At 43.9% G+C, this 17734-nt stretch overlaps 1 protein-coding gene across 2 annotated transcripts in view; it reads left to right on the plus strand.

The window, feature by feature from the left end:
* PRKDC (protein kinase, DNA-activated, catalytic subunit) overlaps nt 1-17734 on the plus strand; it is a 2754228-nt gene that overhangs the window by 130595 nt on the left and 2605899 nt on the right. For both annotated transcript variants that reach the window (XM_085605657.1, XM_085605658.1), the window contains exons 8-9: nt 16549-16604; nt 16708-16738. In XM_085605657.1, the coding sequence (XP_085461783.1) occupies nt 16549-16604; nt 16708-16738 (87 nt within the window). The remainder of the gene's footprint in view (nt 1-16548; nt 16605-16707; nt 16739-17734) is intronic.

Raw genomic sequence — 17734 nt, forward strand, 5'->3', positions numbered from 1 at the left:
GTAACGTAGTTCGACCCCACTCGGCGGCCGCTGATGGTAGTTGCGGCGGCGGGGGACGAAGGGTGCAGCGAAACAGAATGCGCCAAGCACTGGGCACACAGAGCAGCAAAGGTCAATTCAGGAAACAGCAAACAGGCAACCCGCTCTGCCAAGGAAGCGGCGGATTTTAAAGCGCCTCCTGGCGCGGGAAAGGTTGTGGGCGGGTCTCTTGATGCGCAGGCTGCTGGGTAACGTAGTTCGACCCCACTCGGCGGCCGCTGATGGTAGTTGCGGCGGCGGGGGACGAAGGGTGCAGCGAAACAGAATGCGCCAAGCACTGGGCACACAGAGCAGCAAAGGTCAATTCAGGAAACAGCAAACAGGCAACCCGCTCTGCCAAGGAAGCGGCGGATTTTAAAGCGCCTCCTGGCGCGGGAAAGGTTGTGGGCGGGTCTCTTGATGCGCAGGCTGCTGGGTAACGTAGTTCGACCCCACTCGGCGGCCGCTGATGGTAGTTGCGGCGGCGGGGGACGAAGGGTGCAGCGAAACAGAATGCGCCAAGCACTGGGCACACAGAGCAGCAAAGGTCAATTCAGGAAACAGCAAACAGGCAACCCGCTCTGCCAAGGAAGCGGCGGATTTTAAAGCGCCTCCTGGCGCGGGAAAGGTTGTGGGCGGGTCTCTTGATGCGCAGGCTGCTGGGTAACGTAGTTCGACCCCACTCGGCGGCCGCTGATGGTAGTTGCGGCGGCGGGGGACGAAGGGTGCAGCGAAACAGAATGCGCCAAGCACTGGGCACACAGAGCAGCAAAGGTCAATTCAGGAAACAGCAAACAGGCAACCCGCTCTGCCAAGGAAGCGGCGGATTTTAAAGCGCCTCCTGGCGCGGGAAAGGTTGTGGGCGGGTCTCTTGATGCGCAGGCTGCTGGGTAACGTAGTTCGACCCCACTCGGCGGCCGCTGATGGTAGTTGCGGCGGCGGGGGACGAAGGGTGCAGCGAAACAGAATGCGCCAAGCACTGGGCACACAGAGCAGCAAAGGTCAATTCAGGAAACAGCAAACAGGCAACCAAGTCAATGTTTCACTGGTATATCCTTGCAAGAAATCTTCACTCAGCTCACCTCAATTTGGTGACAGGGCCTAGAGTCCAGATGGGGAGGTAGATATTTCTCGATCGTGGTAGCAGGACTGCGAAATTTGCTTTCTCATCATCTGACCTGTATCAGATTGCATTCTCCCTTCTTTCAGAAAAGTCTTACAGATTTGACTCTTAACCCTATAGAAAGATTTCTTGGCTCATTTTGCAGTTCTGCAAAACTGTTCCTGTCTGATTTGGACTACCAAGACTATAGCTTCTTGATGCCTACAGGCACTTTCTATGGTCTATAAGTCTTGTTCAAATCAAATTAGGTCGACTCCAAAGGTAAGAGCCTTTAAGGCAAGCAACTCGCTGACCAAAACACCTCTGCACCTTAGCCCCACATCCCCAGTCTGACTTTACTGATGGTGCACCATTGCTCCAGAGACCCTCAAGAACCGAGCCCCCCTGTGGGTTCCGATGGACTTGTCCTCAAGTCCCCACTTGAAGCATTTTTCTGTTCCAGGTTTCTCGATAGACTTCCCCGGTAGTGTTCGAGGCTACCCGTGCGACCAGCACCTCTGCACCCGAAGACACACCGGGACAGGTAAACTAAAACTGCTGGTGGTTCTTAGGACCTTGGTCCCTACTTTACCTCAAGTGCTCGAGATCAACCCTGTAACTCAATTGCAAGTGTACCTATGCAGTGTTTGTTTCTCCTATAGAGTAACATTACTGTGTTCGAGACGTATGCCTCAAATCAAATCTGACCGCGCTATTTACTTTGTTTTCTAAAATCGCTAACTCAAAGTACTTACCCGAGTCTGAAGATCTTGGTTTCTAAATTAATATAAACATTTATATAAAAAATGTATTTTCTAAATTGGTCTTGCATTTCTTCATTGGGTGTGTGTCTAATTTATTGACTCTGTGTGTACAACAAGTTCTCAACACTCCCCTCTGATCAGCCTAAAGCCGTTGGACCACACTACCACAAAATATAGCACTCTGGGATTGTTAAAGCAAGCCCCTGTAAACCAATAAGGGTCGCCTGGACTATGTGTAAAGTGTACATCATTTTGGTCCACTATATGGAGCCATCTTTCTACAACGTCTTTTCACCGGACTTATATATGTGATGCTGTGCCGCCATCTAAGTGAACCTTGCAGCATCAAGACCCAGCTATTTCAGCTGTGTTTTGGCAGATTCAAGCAGTGTTATCTTGAGTGGATGGAAATTACATTTGAGCTTAATGGTTTCTGTCTGCAGAGGTGTGATGACTTGTTCCTATTCAATTATCTTGTTTCGAAGGTATACCATGATCTCCTCCGGGAACCCTGTCTTAAAGGCTCCCTTAAAATGGTGGCTGATCGCAAGTTGAATTGGTAGTATGAATGCACCTCTTCAAGCAGGAAGGCTGTAATATTGTCAGCTATCGGGCATTCAGGTGCCACATGGACTCCATTTCAAGTGGCAGAGCTATAGCTCTGACGGTGAGGGATCTCAAAGTTGCAGGAGGATACATGAGCTAATTAACTGCCATGTTAGTGGACGGGAGAAAGAATTAGTCTAAGCAGGAAGTGAGTTTATGGAAAGCAGAGAAAAATGTGTGCCCCTTTCCCCTGTGTGCCACACCCATTAAGCATTACAAAGCTCTATTAAAGTTATCCATTTAGAAATGAGTTTGGATTTGTGTGTGCTAAATGATTTAGAGCCCCATGTGTCCAACACTTGATTCATGACATTAAAGTAACTCTTTATAACCATCCGCCCCGGGGTGTCTTGTATTAAGACAGTGATGACCCCAGGTGTGCATGGTGCATATAGAAAAAGAAATGTCAAAGCTCATTCTATTAGACGTCCACTCGCCACAATGTAGTGCATCAACCGATCAGTCTATACCTGGCTTTCTATGATTGGGAAGGACCTCTGGAGCTGAAATGCCCACACACCCTCAAGCCCCCCTGCCCCCAAACCCGATGACCCCGATGAAGCTTGACTGGAAGACATGGGTGTACCTATAACTCACAAATAAACTGCCGTTAGTGGCTATCAAATAGGGTCTCTGTGTATTAGTATTAGCAATACGTCAGGCGGGTAATATTTAACAAACTGCAGTACCACCTCCCCTTTTAATCCCATCATCTAGGCCTTTTGCATTCTTCTGACCCGGTAATCGGGGAGCTCTTTGGCATATTAGTCAGTGGTCATTTGTTGGAACCTTAAGGGAGTATTTAAATTGACTTGGTTTGCAATGGTGAAACCAAAAAGAATTGTGAACCAAATATAACATACCGCCCCCTCCTCTCCCCCAATTGCCACTTCTAGAATGACCCAACTGGTTATATCAAACAGAAGATAGTTGTAAACTCTTGTTATCCTTAGGCCCTCAGGTCAACAATATTCCCAACCATGTACTACAAATGGTGGATACCCAAATGTGCCAGCAATTCATATACTTCTCATATTATCAATCAACTTTATTTCAGTTCACAGAACCATAAAAGTAGACAGTAAAAACATAAAAATATTATAAAAACATGCAACATTAAAATACAAAGTTAATTACAATATTATCCTGATCTAAGTAACTTGGAGCTCTAATACATTAATTAAAAAGGAATACAATATACTGAGTTAAGACAATTACCAGATAAACAAAACCCTCTAGAAGAGTTCTAGAGATGAACTCAAAAAGGGTCTGCTATGATATCCGGAAGAATACTGTTAAGGCGCAGTAAAATAAGTAATAACTTGGGACACTTGTCTGACTTGGTAATAATTAAAGTGCACAGTAAAACACACCCCTGGGGCTTTTAATTTTTTGACAACAAGCCTGTATCTGATGTGCCAAATTGACCGCATGTAATTGGTGATATAATAGATAATGCTACTCCTGTTGTCTGTCTTACAAATTCTCAGGGCATTGTTCCAGTCTTCAAGCCCTAGAATCCGTCAAAGGGGAGCAATCCAGTGAGCAAGCTGCTTTGCATAGGCGTAACAGAAAAATAATAAGTGCTCTTCATTCTCGACACTGTGACAGCCCATAGAGGATAGATTAGTGAGGTTGTCGCAATGAGCAAAATCCCAAGCCTTAATTTAATAAATAAGGCTCTTGTGGATGGGAGAGTACCATAATCTATGAATTCTTCAAATTGCATGGCACACTTAAAAGACAAGACTGCCGGAAGATACAGCAGATATTCTAGCACTTGAAACAGTGTTCCAGTAACAACATTTTACAGTTTCTCTGGCACAATCTGGTATTACGGTGGGATGCGACCAGTATTCCCACAGTCCTAACTTAGTCAACCAGTGTTTTATATGGGATAGCCAGGGAATTGTATGCGACAAGTGGTTAGCCAATATCTCCCTGAGACAATCCTTATAGGGTGCCAGATCCTCTGTTGTCCACAACCTAATCCAATATAAAATAGGTTTTAAACTAGCTATATCAGAGATTGGTTTTAGGTTTAAGTCAGACCTTAGTGGAAGTAGTGGGACACTGATGGGAAGTCTCAACAAAGACTTAATAAAATAATTTTCACTTCTATCAAGTGAGATGAGCTTGCAAAAGTCCCACAATTCCGCCCGTTCAAAGATGCCTGCATGCTTGTACCTTATAAATCTCCTGGGCCGGTGAGATAGAGGCTCGATTAGCACACCTATTAATAGTCCAAGCTCTATGCTTTAGGGTCGGTGAGCTTTTCTCAACCTGTTCAGTCCATCTATGGGAGTTGTTGAGTCTCACCAATAAGTAATCAAATTCAAAGGCCCTTTCCAATATGGTGCCTTCTAAGACTACGTTCCCTCTAGCATTTCCGGGGATTGAACCAACATATATTTGTTTTTACTACCATTTATTTCCAGGCCATGATCTTTGCAGAAGAGTCTAAACCTTTCCAGAAGGGTACATAAGCCTCTCAAAGTTTTTGAAAGGAGAAGTGTGTTGTCTGTAAATAATAAACCCGGATGTGTTAGTCCAGCCATTTTGGAGTAGTCATTCTCGCAGTCCAGGAGGTAAGTAACATAGCCAGTGATGAATAACAAGAAACGTATGGGTGCCAGGACACAGCCCTGATGGACACCTCTTCTAATAGGAATGTCCTCCATGGTGTCCCTGGTCATTCCCCACCTGTCTCTGGCAAAGTTATCTGAAAATAGATGCATATACTACTCACAAGTAGCCTCCAAGTGAGGAATCCGCATTCCATGACACAGGACTGAGCATAACTTTATTTTGAATTTTTATTTGCAACAGAATAGAAAGAAGAATAAACACACAGCAGTCTTGAGCAGTGTGTACAGCACACGGAGGTATAAAGAAGTTCAGTTGTCGATTATAGTCAAGTAGATTCCTATTGCAGTGGATATTTGTCTCTCCATTTCAGCCACTTTGTTAAATTCACCTTATCGGTCATGAAAAGAAGGAGCTCTGCTACTTTTTCATTTTTAATCAAGTGATCGCTGTGGCATAAAAAGCAAATCTGCATTGACACCAAATATAGTGACTGGGATCTAGACTAGCCTGTGCTAGTAAGATCTGATTTAAAAATGTTTTAATTATGTACCAAAGCACACTTAAGTTAGGATAGTTGGCCAATGTAGGAAGGTGGAATCTGACTATATGGTTGCCCCCACTTTTTTCCTGGTGTTTGAATGGTTTTTGACTAGTCTGGCTGGGATCCTGCTATCCGGGACCCCAGCCTATCTGCTTACTCCCTTAAATGATTGGTCTGTATGTTAGATGCACTAGTGATTGGATACTGTGGTACCTTGTGAGCCCCTAGTATATGGTACCTTCGGTACCTAGGGCATAAGCACTTCACAGGCCTACCAGGGGCTGAAGCATGTATTATGCCACCCCTGGGAGGGCAGACTCAATCTGACACCACCGGCCTGCTACTGCAGCCTATGTGAGGTAGTGTTAGCACTCCTCACAGAGGTATATATCTCACCATACACACACATATAAACCTATCCGCCACCCCTATGGCAGGCCCTGTCAATCCTGAGGCCGGGTGCTTGGTTTACTATGTGAGGGGGTGCCTCTGCCTGAGCAGGGCCCCTCTGCAGCTAGCAGGGTCTATTCCCTGTGGCTGTTTGTGGATGCGGTTAAACCATATACTCTTAAGTGCATTATAACCTTGCGGTAAATGCTAACTTTGGAATGACTGCATCAAAACATGTCGTGTTTGGTGTCAAACACCTTGGAATCATACCCCCACACCAGTAACTGGTGTGGGAGTATGATCCCACCCTTCTAGAGGGGATGACATGTACCCACTGTACTAAACGACAGAAATCCTATGGAGCCCTGGCATCACAAAATGGATGCCACCAGCACAGACACTGGGCTGCCCTCCTGCTGCTGACTGAAACTCGCAGTGGAGGAGGCCCAACAAAAGGCATCCTCTCACAGGGAGGGGTCACTACCTTCCAGACAGGATTTAGTCCTGCACTGGTGGAGCAGTAGGCTCCTCTGTGCATATGCCAGCTCAAACCAGTTCAGGGGCTACACCTGCCCCTGCTCTGGCGCGAAACTGGACAAAGGGAAGTGGGTGTAACCACCACCTCCCCTGACCCTCCTAGAGGAGTCGTCATAGAGCTAGTCCCTCCCCTATCTTCACTATAAGATAGCAAGCATTGCCTTTACAAATCAGATAACCCTGGACGACGCTCTACAAAGAAGAATCCTGGCCCTTCGACGTTCCACTACCTTTGGAAGACAGAAGAATCTCCCTTGGAGTCAAGGAGTGACTCCCCTGCTTGGCAGGCACCAAAAACCTTAATCAACGGTTGCAAACTTTCCCGCTCCCGCCGGAGTTCGAAGTCCCTGCTGCCTCGGAAGTGGATTTCCTGACTTATCGACGGCCGTTGTGAGTCCCCAGCGAAGCTGTGGCGAGTGAACCCCACGAGTGACGAGGAACAGCAATACCCGGGGACCGTGCACTATTGTCGAGTGCAAACCCTAAACAACGTTCTACGAACTTGTGCATTGGACCATATGTGGGCCAAGCCTCCAGCAGGTCTTGCACCAAAAATCAGCGACCTACCCCGTCCCGAGTGACCGTGGGCTCCTGTGAAGCATTTCCTGAGGAGGCGTCTTCGCGATCATTTGCCCGTTGGCTAGTGGGTCCCCCGAAGACTTTCTCATCGACTCAAAGGGCTTTCCTGGTTGCTCCAGGCCTGCCCTCCCTTACCCTTGCTGGGTGAGTTCCTCAGACCTTGCTGGTCTGCACAATCGACTTTCTTCAGTCTACACTGGAGAGGTGTGGCTCACTGGTTAGAGGCGGCAGATCCGCAAGCAGAGAATCGGCCAGGGACCAGGGTTCAATTCCCGACGCGGCAGGGTTGTGGACCAGGGTCAAAACGGACTCGATAATTCTCGCCTCGGTACCTACTCTAACCAGGAACACACTCGGCAACTCTGGGCATTAGCTTGCCTCATCTCCACAACGGCCCCCCACATTCGCCGGGGATGCCTGGTTTCACCTTGGAGATACCCAGGAGGGACCATCTCACAGGGATAGCCAGGACGGGTTCCCCAGCGGTCTACAGCGCCACGACGCCTCAGGGCAGCAGTGCGCTTTACAAGACACATACATACATACATACATACACGAGACTTGCAGTTACCAAGGCTTGTTTGCTCCAATCCGGTTGCTGACACCGCCATCAGCTGCAGACTTCATGGGACACTCCAAATCCAGCCGCTGGTCATCATTGATCTCTCCTGGACTTCGTGAGCGAAGAGTCAAAACACCATCGACGACCTGAAATCACCCGACATCCGTGGTCATCCATCTTCCTGGCCACCGGTCACTGGCAAGTGACCATGAACACTGTCCCTTTAATTTTCAGGTCTTCCTTATCTTGAATCCAGGCTTGGATTCCACCGGACACTTCTTCAGACGACGCAAGCAGCAAGTCTTCTTTGGTCTCCATAGAAAACAGCGACGCGACCCGACACCAAAAGACACCTATGCACCCGGCTTCCCTGGGTGAGGTAACTCGTGCACTCCGGTGCCCAAGTGTGTGTTGGCCCTCGAAGTACTTTCCTTGTAAGTGGCTTGCTTGTAGTCTTCCTCGAAGTACCCTAGAACTTTAAAAATCTAACCGCGACTTGCACCATTATAACCAATAGGGAACCCGCGGTTGTGTTCACACACTGCACGCGTCTCCCGTGAGCCTGTTACTTACCTGCTAATACTGCAGTAGTGAAGCCCCAGCGATTTTTTTCCCCCCCAGGCCCTAGGCCTTGTTATTTTGCAAGTCGACATCCTTATACCACTTTCTTAGTATATGGTCTGGTACGCCCCTAGGGCTCCAGCCATATTTGTGCTTAATTTATTGTGAAACGTTGACATTTGAATGTGTACCTGGTTTCTAATATCATAAAGAGATTAGTAGAGTGTGTCTAGTAATAAATACATATATATTTGATATATATACCTGTGTGGTGTCCTTTCATTTGGTAATTCAAGAGATTAAAAGGTAAAACAAGCTGCTTTACATTCCTCTGAGACTTAGCTTGAAGGCTGCTCTCCACAGCTACCACTAGGATAGCTTTCTTTAAAAGGCTGTCTTAAACCTATCCACCATAAGAGTCGAATTGGACTGGTGCAAGGTGGCCACTATATCTAGTGACCAGCATATGCCAGGCCAACTTCTCACAGCCAACATATGCATATTATCTGCTAGTGTGCAGAAGCTGCAAGGGCAGTTTGGTTTGATTGTACCATTTACTAGTTTGGCTGGAGTGAGGTAGATGTTAATGAGTTTGCAAAATAGCGGGCTTTTATAATTAGTAGTTGTGATCATTTTGCAAGTTCTTACAAAGTCTGTTTCACATTTTTTCCTAGTAATGGGTTAAGGTAATCATGTTAACCATTTTCCGCCATATGTAGCACATTGTCTGGCTTGGTTTTGTAAGTACATAGTTTGGAGATAGAAGGGATGTTCACACCGAAGATCAACTTTGAACATTTGGAGCAGAAGGATGTCCACTTCTGACAAAGGCATAGGACCATAGGGTGTATGGTCATTTTGATCAATTTGATCCGGACTACTAACGAAATTCATAATTTTTCTAGTTGAGTTTCATTAGAGTAGGGTTGAATGAGTTGTTGTGTTTAAAGCAGTGTTCCAATCTGGGTGCCTAGGTATTGCATAGGATAGGTGACCAGAAAGTTATCATCAACTCCCCCTATTAAACAAAACTGCTTTTTGCTTGTGTTTTTTTTTGGACCGTATCCTTCTGTAGTACTTTCTAAAATTTCACAGGTACCTTTTAATGTGTCGAAAAAACAGCCATGTCCTCAAATTAGGAACTGGAGGAAGCCATGTCTGAAGCTGACAGATATAAAGGAAAGAGTAATCTTCTTTTAGTATATGAGAACTATCCTGCCTGTCAGGTTCTTTAATGGGCGGAATCTCTCGCCATCCTAACAGCGCTCCATAAGAGTCTAAATATGAGTCAACAGGAGAACTAAAACAAAAACAGATAAGGTAAATAGCCTATGTATAAAAAATGATCATGTAATGCATTACACATATATTAAACATTGAAACAACACCAAAAATATATTATTTTTATTATAGATATGGAATATCTATCAAAAGCTTAATTATTGTGTGATCACATCAATAAATATTTCTATATACATAAAAGAAAAAAAATATCAGAAACAGACACCAAGACCAAAGATCAAAATCTCTAATCGCCAACTTCCATACATACCGCATTCATACAGCATACGATTTAACATTCTAAAGACAAAAAAAATATTTGTGTAACTCTGCAGAGACCAGACCGCTATAATATACAGAAAAAAGCCTTAAATCTTAATGTCTACTTTTATTGGGATGATAGTCGTAGATCTCAGTGTCTTGGAAGAATACTTGCTACAAGAAATGGTTATACTGAGTTCCGCTATGAAGACAAGTACGAAGCTTGTCGAGAACCTTGCATTTGCAGGTATCGAGCTGCAGGACCTGAGAAACATATCCCGGCCAACGACAGCGATTCAGCTACATGCCCATTTCAAACTGCCCCTATACCGATGTTTGGTGAACACTCTCAGGCTTTCAAATATTTCCTGTAATCACTAATTGGTAACTGTTTCTAAACAAAGAGCCATAACCAACTTGGTTACGAAGAAAAGAAAGAAGGGGATAGTGGTCTCTATATGTGGTTCCCAACTAGTGAAGGTGCGGGAATTTTTCCTTTAGAAATTAGTGCCCTCACACACTCTTGCGAGTGTCATGCTTCCTCATCGGGCGTTGCTCCTCGTGGGGGTGGCGCTGCTGTCCTCCACGGGCCCCGCGAGAGGGCTCTTTGTCGGAAATATTTTTAGGAGACGCCGCAGTTGTGCATGTGGGTGTGTGGGCCTAAAAGGGATTTGTGCAAGTGTGTAAAAATTACCCCGCCGGTACCCTGAGGTCAATTTTTATTCGTAGGTCCGGGAGGTAAGAGTAAAAGAATTGTACAGGGGAGATGTTCCCATGAGCGTATTGACGCACTTACACCTTAATAGAAGTATCGTAGGAAGATAGGGTGTCTTTTCCCTGCTCCTATTTTTATTCAACATTTTACACTGCACAGGCCTGACGAAGCGCACCAGGATCATTAGGGACCTATTTCCGAGCGCGAAACATGTTGACCAACTTTCACATTCACAAACACACACGGCACTGAGAGCAGCAGAGTTATACTCTGACCTCTACGATATTTTTTATTAGAGGTGCTCCATCTCCCCAGTACAATTCTTTTACTCTTACCTCCCGGACCTACGAATAAATATTTACCTCAGGGTACCGGCGGGATAATTTTAACACACTTGCACAAACCCATTTTAGGCCCACACACCCACATGCACAACTGTGGTGTCTCCTAAAAAGATCTCCAACAAAGAAACCTCTCACAGGGCCTGTGGAGGACAGCAGTTCCACCCCCTTGAGGAGCAACTCCCGATGATTAAGCAGGACACTCGCAAGAGTGTGTGAGGGCACTCATTTCTAAAGGAGAAATTCCCCCCACCTTCACCAGTTGGGAACCACATATAGAGACCCAGTTGGGAACCACATATAGAGACCACTATCCCCTTCTTTCTTTTCTACGTAACCAAGTTGGTTATGGCTCTTTGTTTAGGAACAGTTATCAATTAGTGATTACATGTCAGTTCTTGGGAACAACGGTACTGGACCTACCTTTTTTCTAAACCCTCCCTGTCCCCCCTCTTGCAGTGTTTTGTGTTTCAAATATTTCCATATAAGCCCTCTACCATTCGACGTACCACTAGGGCTTCAGCTACTCCGGCACTGTTCTGTAGCCTGTGATTCGAGGGACTTCCTATAAGGAACTCGGTACTTTCGGGAGATTTCTTCTGATCTGCGCTATTCCCCACAGTATCAGCATCTCCATATATTTAGTTCTCTTACATGGACAGTATTAGTTCATTATTGATACCAAGATTCCTTGATCCCCTTATGCTTTTAGCACCCTGAGGAAGGTGCAGCCTCATCTTTTTGGTCATCACCGAAACGCATGCCGGCACACACTCTGGAGACCACCGAGATAGGACCGATATATGCTACATTTTTTTTTTTAACAGCAAGTGATCTAAGAAGAACACTTCTTCAGGACATTGATGGTATTATTTTATACTTGTCTTCATAGCGATACTCAGTATAACTATTTCTTGTAACAAGCATTCTTTCAAGACAATGAGATCTATGACTCAATCACTTTTTCTTTATATTATAGCGGTCTGGTCTCCCGAGAGTTTTGTTTTTAGAATGTGTTTAGTGTTTTAGTATGCTGTATGAATGCGGTATGTGTGGAAGTTGGTGATTAGAGATTTTGACCTTTGGTCTTGGTGTCTGTTTCTGATATTTTGTTTTCTTTTATGTATATAGAAATATTTATTGATGTGATCATACAATACCTGTTTGATATTCCATATCTATAATAAAAATGATAATATATTTTTGGTGTTTTTTCAATTTTCAATATATGTGTAATGCATAACATGATAATTCTTTATACATAGGCTAGTTACCTTATCTGTTTTTTAAAGTTATTTTTGTGCTCTTGGCTCACTGTTGACTCATGTTTAGACTCTTATTGAGCGCTGTTAGGATGGCGAGAGATTCTGCCCATTAAAGAACCTTACAGGCTGGATAGTTCTCATATACATCATTGTATCATTATCCCTTGATTTGCCTGCCTGTTGATCTGTATTCCAGCGGCCCCCTCTCTACTGTATTCATCTTCTAGTGCCATGAGAACTGGAAATAATGGAGGAAATTCTGCTATTGATACACATGCAATATTTACGTAATTGATACAAAGTCTGATAAGTCTGACTATCTAATAAAATCTAGGTGTATTTTAATGGTTTGAAGCACCTTCCAGAGAAAAAACATGAAACCTGGATAAAGGCTTATTCAGAATCTACTAATTTGGTTCTTGTAAGGTGTCTGCATGATCAATTAGCGCTATAGCAAGATTGGTATGGGAAGTAGTTTCCTTTGTAGGACTTTAGCCATGCTGAAGCTCATGTTGATGAAATATTAACGTTCATTCTAGCAGCTAGTTTCTTGAAAAAACCTTTGGAAACTTCATTTAATAAGGAAATCGGCTGGTATGATCTTTATCTTTTTTTAGAAACATTGTTATTAAGGCTTCAGACCTAAGGGAATGTTGTTTTTTGTGTCTAATTCTTTTGAGAATTTCTAGATAGAATGAAGTTATTACATCTATCAGTATTTTACAGACATAGGCTAGGATATTGTCTTGACCTGGTACTCTGTCAGGTGATATTTGTGAGAAAGCGGTCTTGATCTCTTCCGTGGTGAATTTGGCAGTTCAGAAAGTATTCCCATGCTCATTTGACAAGGTTATGTTTGTTGTGGAGCTATTCAAAAGTGTCAGGAATGCTCTGTTAAATGTTACAATAAAGAGAGAAGTAATACTTTACAAATATTGATAGGATAGATTTTTTATGTGGTTGTAAGTCGTAGTGACAGTTTGATTTTTAATGGTGCAAATATTATGTGAGCAAGTTTCTGGGTCTGCCTTAGATTAGCTGGTGTTTTTGCTCTATTTTTACTTGATATTAAAGTCTAGATCAGGCTGCATTCATAGTTTTGGGGAAAACATTGAAGGAGGATTGCAAAATAGGGCTTGGAGGGTGGGGTTCTCTTTCTCTATGACCTCACACTGGGAAAGTTATGATGAATACCTCTAGTCTTTGTGGCACTCGAGAGTTGGCACCGGAAGTGCACGGAGACCAGCACTTGTATAAAGCTAGGTTCACTGCATGTCCACCCCATATTGTGTGAGCAAGTTGCTGGGTGCACCTTAGAGTAGATTATGATTTTACTCTGTTTTTTCCTGATATTGAAGTCTAGATAAGATTGTATTTGCACTCTGGGAAGGAACCATTAAGGAGTTTGTGAAATGAGACTTGGATGATTGGGTTTTCTTTCTCTTGGACTCTGCTCCTTGTGGGTTTTGAAGGGTGCTACAAAGGTTTTTTTGACACTTTAAAGTTGGTGCAGAACATGCGCAGAGACCAGCACGTGTATAAAACTGGCTGTTCTCTGTGTCCATGCCTGGACAGGTTTTCAACAAAGGAGGGACTGGGAGCCAATTATGAGGTCCTGCCTGGACAGGACCAGGGACTATGCCTGTACACTAGTTTACTCCAGGGGTGAATTATTAGCATTTCTGGGGCTTCGATCAGGACTAGAAGATAATTGATATCTCTCTTGGTTTTCTCCTGTTACTCTATCCTTGAGTCTTTAGTTATGGGGGGGGGGGAGGCAGAGTTCTTCTTGGATACTTCATTTTCTTTATGGTTATAGCCTTGGTTGTATATTTTAGTTGTTTCAGATGTAGCTAATATTGGCTTGTTAATCATGCTGTTGTCCAGTTTATCAGGAGAGAATACTTGAAATAACTTGCTGAAAACTTTTCATTGTCGAAGAGGATTGAGTTGTGCATTCTCAGTGAATATGCACACTTTTGCTAGGTGGATTGTATGACATTTATAGGGCTGTATTGCGTGTGGTGGGTTCCATGTCTCATTAGATGTATCAAAAACCTTAGTGGTGTTGTCTTTGTTGTGGTTGCTTTATTATAGATTGTTTCCAGAAAGCTGCCAGGTAGTGAATTACATTTCTTATTGTGCCCCTGGTCCTTGCCAGTGCCCTTCCTCCATGTGTCCGATAGCGCTAGTTTTGTAAGCTCTGTAGTTTCGATTGCAGAACAGTTCTGGTTTATTTTGGCCCTAACCATCTTAGCGTGAATGATCGAAGATCAGAGTTACTGCCCTATCCAAATAGACATTAATCAGTTCCAGGCATATGAAGTAGTTTAAACTGATTGATCTGGCCAGTTAAAATGTATTTCACATCTGGAAGTCTTTCGTATTTCTAGCTAATGATGATGCCTCCCAACAAGCAATATATTACCTCCTCAATTTACTTTGGGAGTGTTCAACTACCAGTCCTCCAAAAATACTCCCTCCGGCTTACCTGATCAACACCTGCCCCTCAAGGAATAGGGTAATGAAGCACGGATATTGGGATTTGTAGGGAGGCTGGAGAGCAGAAGTCAGGGGAGGCACAAGAGTATTCACAGTTAGTTCCAGCTTTGGCTGGTTGCTACTTTGTAGCCTTAGATAGTTGTCAAGAAGCTATCCGACCCATGGTAAACTTAAGCCTTTTCCTTGTGATGTTTCAGCATCAGAAAGCCACAACTTAGTTTGCCTGCATCGACGAGGTGATTCTGGGGTTTGATTGTTTCTGAGCTGAGTCCGGGAGCATAGAAGCTGGACAGGCAAATGAGTAAAGTGCAGCCAGCTGCTTCCTTCCCACAGTTGTAGCAGTACAAAGATAGTTGGCATATGGTCCTAAGTAGCGGGGGGAAGTGGCAGACCACCTTGTTTTAGACCCTGTAGAGATGGGTAAGATGTAGGGCTCAGGTTTGGCCGCATCTGGCAACTGAAGACTTGCTTCCTGGTAGTCACGTTCAGATAGTTAATGAGGGTTTCCCGTACCTGTTTGGCGGTCAGTTAACTAAATTTGAGAGTTGACCCCTATGATTGTAAAAGTAAATCAATAGAGGGTTTTGCAATAGAGGTCTTCAGAGCTCAGGCGGAACTCTGTTATCCAGCCGGACTATTGTATGCCATATACCGAAGGGTTGGGGTAACTCTCAAGCTGGTACAAGCTAATGCAGAAGTAGTGCATGGATATTTGAAGTTCCAATATTGAATAAGGATAACAGATACCAAAGTTCCATATAGTAACGCATCATTAATATAATAAATCGGGTGTCTGTGTTAGCGGATTACTGTGCTGTCTGAGAGTTATCTTGAGCCATCTCACCCCCTATGCCTAAATCTGTTACTGACATGTGCTTTTCTGATCGACCAACTTTAACATGTGTGCCAGCAGCGATGCTCCCCAAGACCATACCCTTTACCTTGGTGGCCAATTATCAGAAAGTGTCTGACTGAGTCTTGTTTTGGTTGGCCTAAGGGGGTTGGGGGACCTGAATGTCATTCTTTCTTTCCACACAGCTTCACGCTCTTTTGGTCAGGTGGAGGGTGAGAAGTACATGAGGGAGATACCTGGAAAACACCTGCACTCTCGTATAGTGCTTGAACAAAAGGAAAAAAGTAGCACATAAAAAGTGAGCAGTAGAAGGACACAACTCAAGGAGATGGATGAGCACAAGAAGAGGAAGGAAAGCTCACACACGCTATTGAATAAGAAGCAAGCAAATGAGAGAGACAATGAAGTCAACTCATGGTAACCAGTGGGAGGGATTTAAGCCCACTATAAGCTAACAATAAGTCTCACAACAGACTGTCATGTAGGCAAGACCTAAAAAGCTTTAAAGGTGGGTCTTAATATAGTGGATGGTACAGGATTATGGGGCACTGGTTTGAAGCCGCAAGGAACTGCCGTTGCCACCTAGGTGATCAGGCCTTGTACTTGTGTGTAATGTTTCTTAAAGTTGTAAGCATTTCTGTTGTGCTGTTTTTAATGATAACATTACACTAGTAAATAGTAAAGCCATGCCGACAATCTATTCTCAGAAGACAATAAAAGTACAAAGATGGTAACTGACTGATCAAAATCAGGTGACAAGTTGGCAAAACTTGCCATTGTAAACGACTAACACCACAACTAATATATTTTCAGTCTGTAGCATCCGAATCCTCTCTCCCATGCTTGTTTCTAAATCATGAAGTAGATATTACATTTCCTTGAAATCTTTATTTTCTTACTAATATTTTTTTTCCACACTGGAATGACATTTTCCAGCCGCATTCTGTCCGAAGACTGAACTCTGCAACTTGTTATCTTCGAAAAAGCAGTATAGAGGACCCACGCATTTATTCTGAATGCAATTCAAATATTAGTCATCCTGTTACGTCTGTGCTCTAACATTACGATGCTTATTTTTCAGATGCCAAAACCTCCAAAGAGATTTTTGATTATGCTGTGAAAGCAATAAATCCTCAGGTGAGCATGTTTTTTTGTTAATAATAAACATAAAGTATTTATTGGCATTCTTTCACCCTATGAAAATAATGTAATTTTGATTTTGTTGTACATTTTTTAACAGGTTGAATTAAAAAGATATGCCGTACCACTGGGTAAGAAGAATTTTCTAATAGTATAGTTTATCTCCAAAATTATTAGAAAAAAGAGTAATTTTTCAATAAACAATAAATGTTATGTGCAGTATTTGAGTAGTGACTGTTGGTCAATAAATATTTGCAAATGGACTTCCTTTGGTTGAAATGGAACACATTCTCTAGCTGATGTAGGCATGCGTGTAACTTTACCTATATAGAAAACACAAGCCTGTTTCCCCTAAATTGGCAGGGTATCCCCAGACATGGGTCCCTTGCTCACTTTGCCACTGGATTCAAGCTAGCCTGGCTGATGAGGGGTGTTACCCCAAAACCGGTCCCAGGATGCTTCTTTCCGGTCCAGGGTAGACCTGGCTTGGCAGTTCGGCCTGGGCTGTTCCCATGAGGTACAGGGTCAAGACTGATTTGCATATGGCTGGGTCTGAACTGGGGTGGCAAAGTGAGATAAAGAACGATGATGGATTCAGCCCAGATCTGTGACGGGGGTGAGTGTCTGGCAGGTTTCAGCGCTTTGTCCATCATCTCCTTGTGTTTGCTTTGTTTGCCCTAAGTTGGCAGGGTATGCCCAGACGTAGGTCCCTTGCTCACTTTGCCATTGTTTTCAAGCTAGCCTGGCTGATGAGGGGTGTTACCCCGAAACCGGTCCCTTGATGCTTATTTCTAGTCCAGGGAAGACCTGGCTTGGTAGTTCGGGTTGTACTGTTCCCATGAAGCACAGTGTCATGACTGATTTGCATATAGCTGGGTCTGAACTGGGGTGGCAAAGTGAGCTAAAGAACAATGATGGATTCAACCCAGATCTGTGACTGGGGGTGAGTGTGTGAAAAGTTTCAGTGCTCCTTCCATCATTTCCGTGAGTTCAATTTAACCTATAGCTTGTAATATTTTGAGTTAATGTGACCGAATGTGTTTGATCCTCTATAAAAACGACTTTCAGGATTAACTCTTGCAATGTTTTGATACCCATCGATTTCTAGAACAAACATTTTTCTAATG

Source organism: Triturus cristatus, chromosome 5_1, assembly GCF_964204655.1.
Source record: "Triturus cristatus chromosome 5_1, aTriCri1.1, whole genome shotgun sequence".
NCBI lineage: Eukaryota > Metazoa > Chordata > Amphibia > Caudata > Salamandridae > Triturus > Triturus cristatus.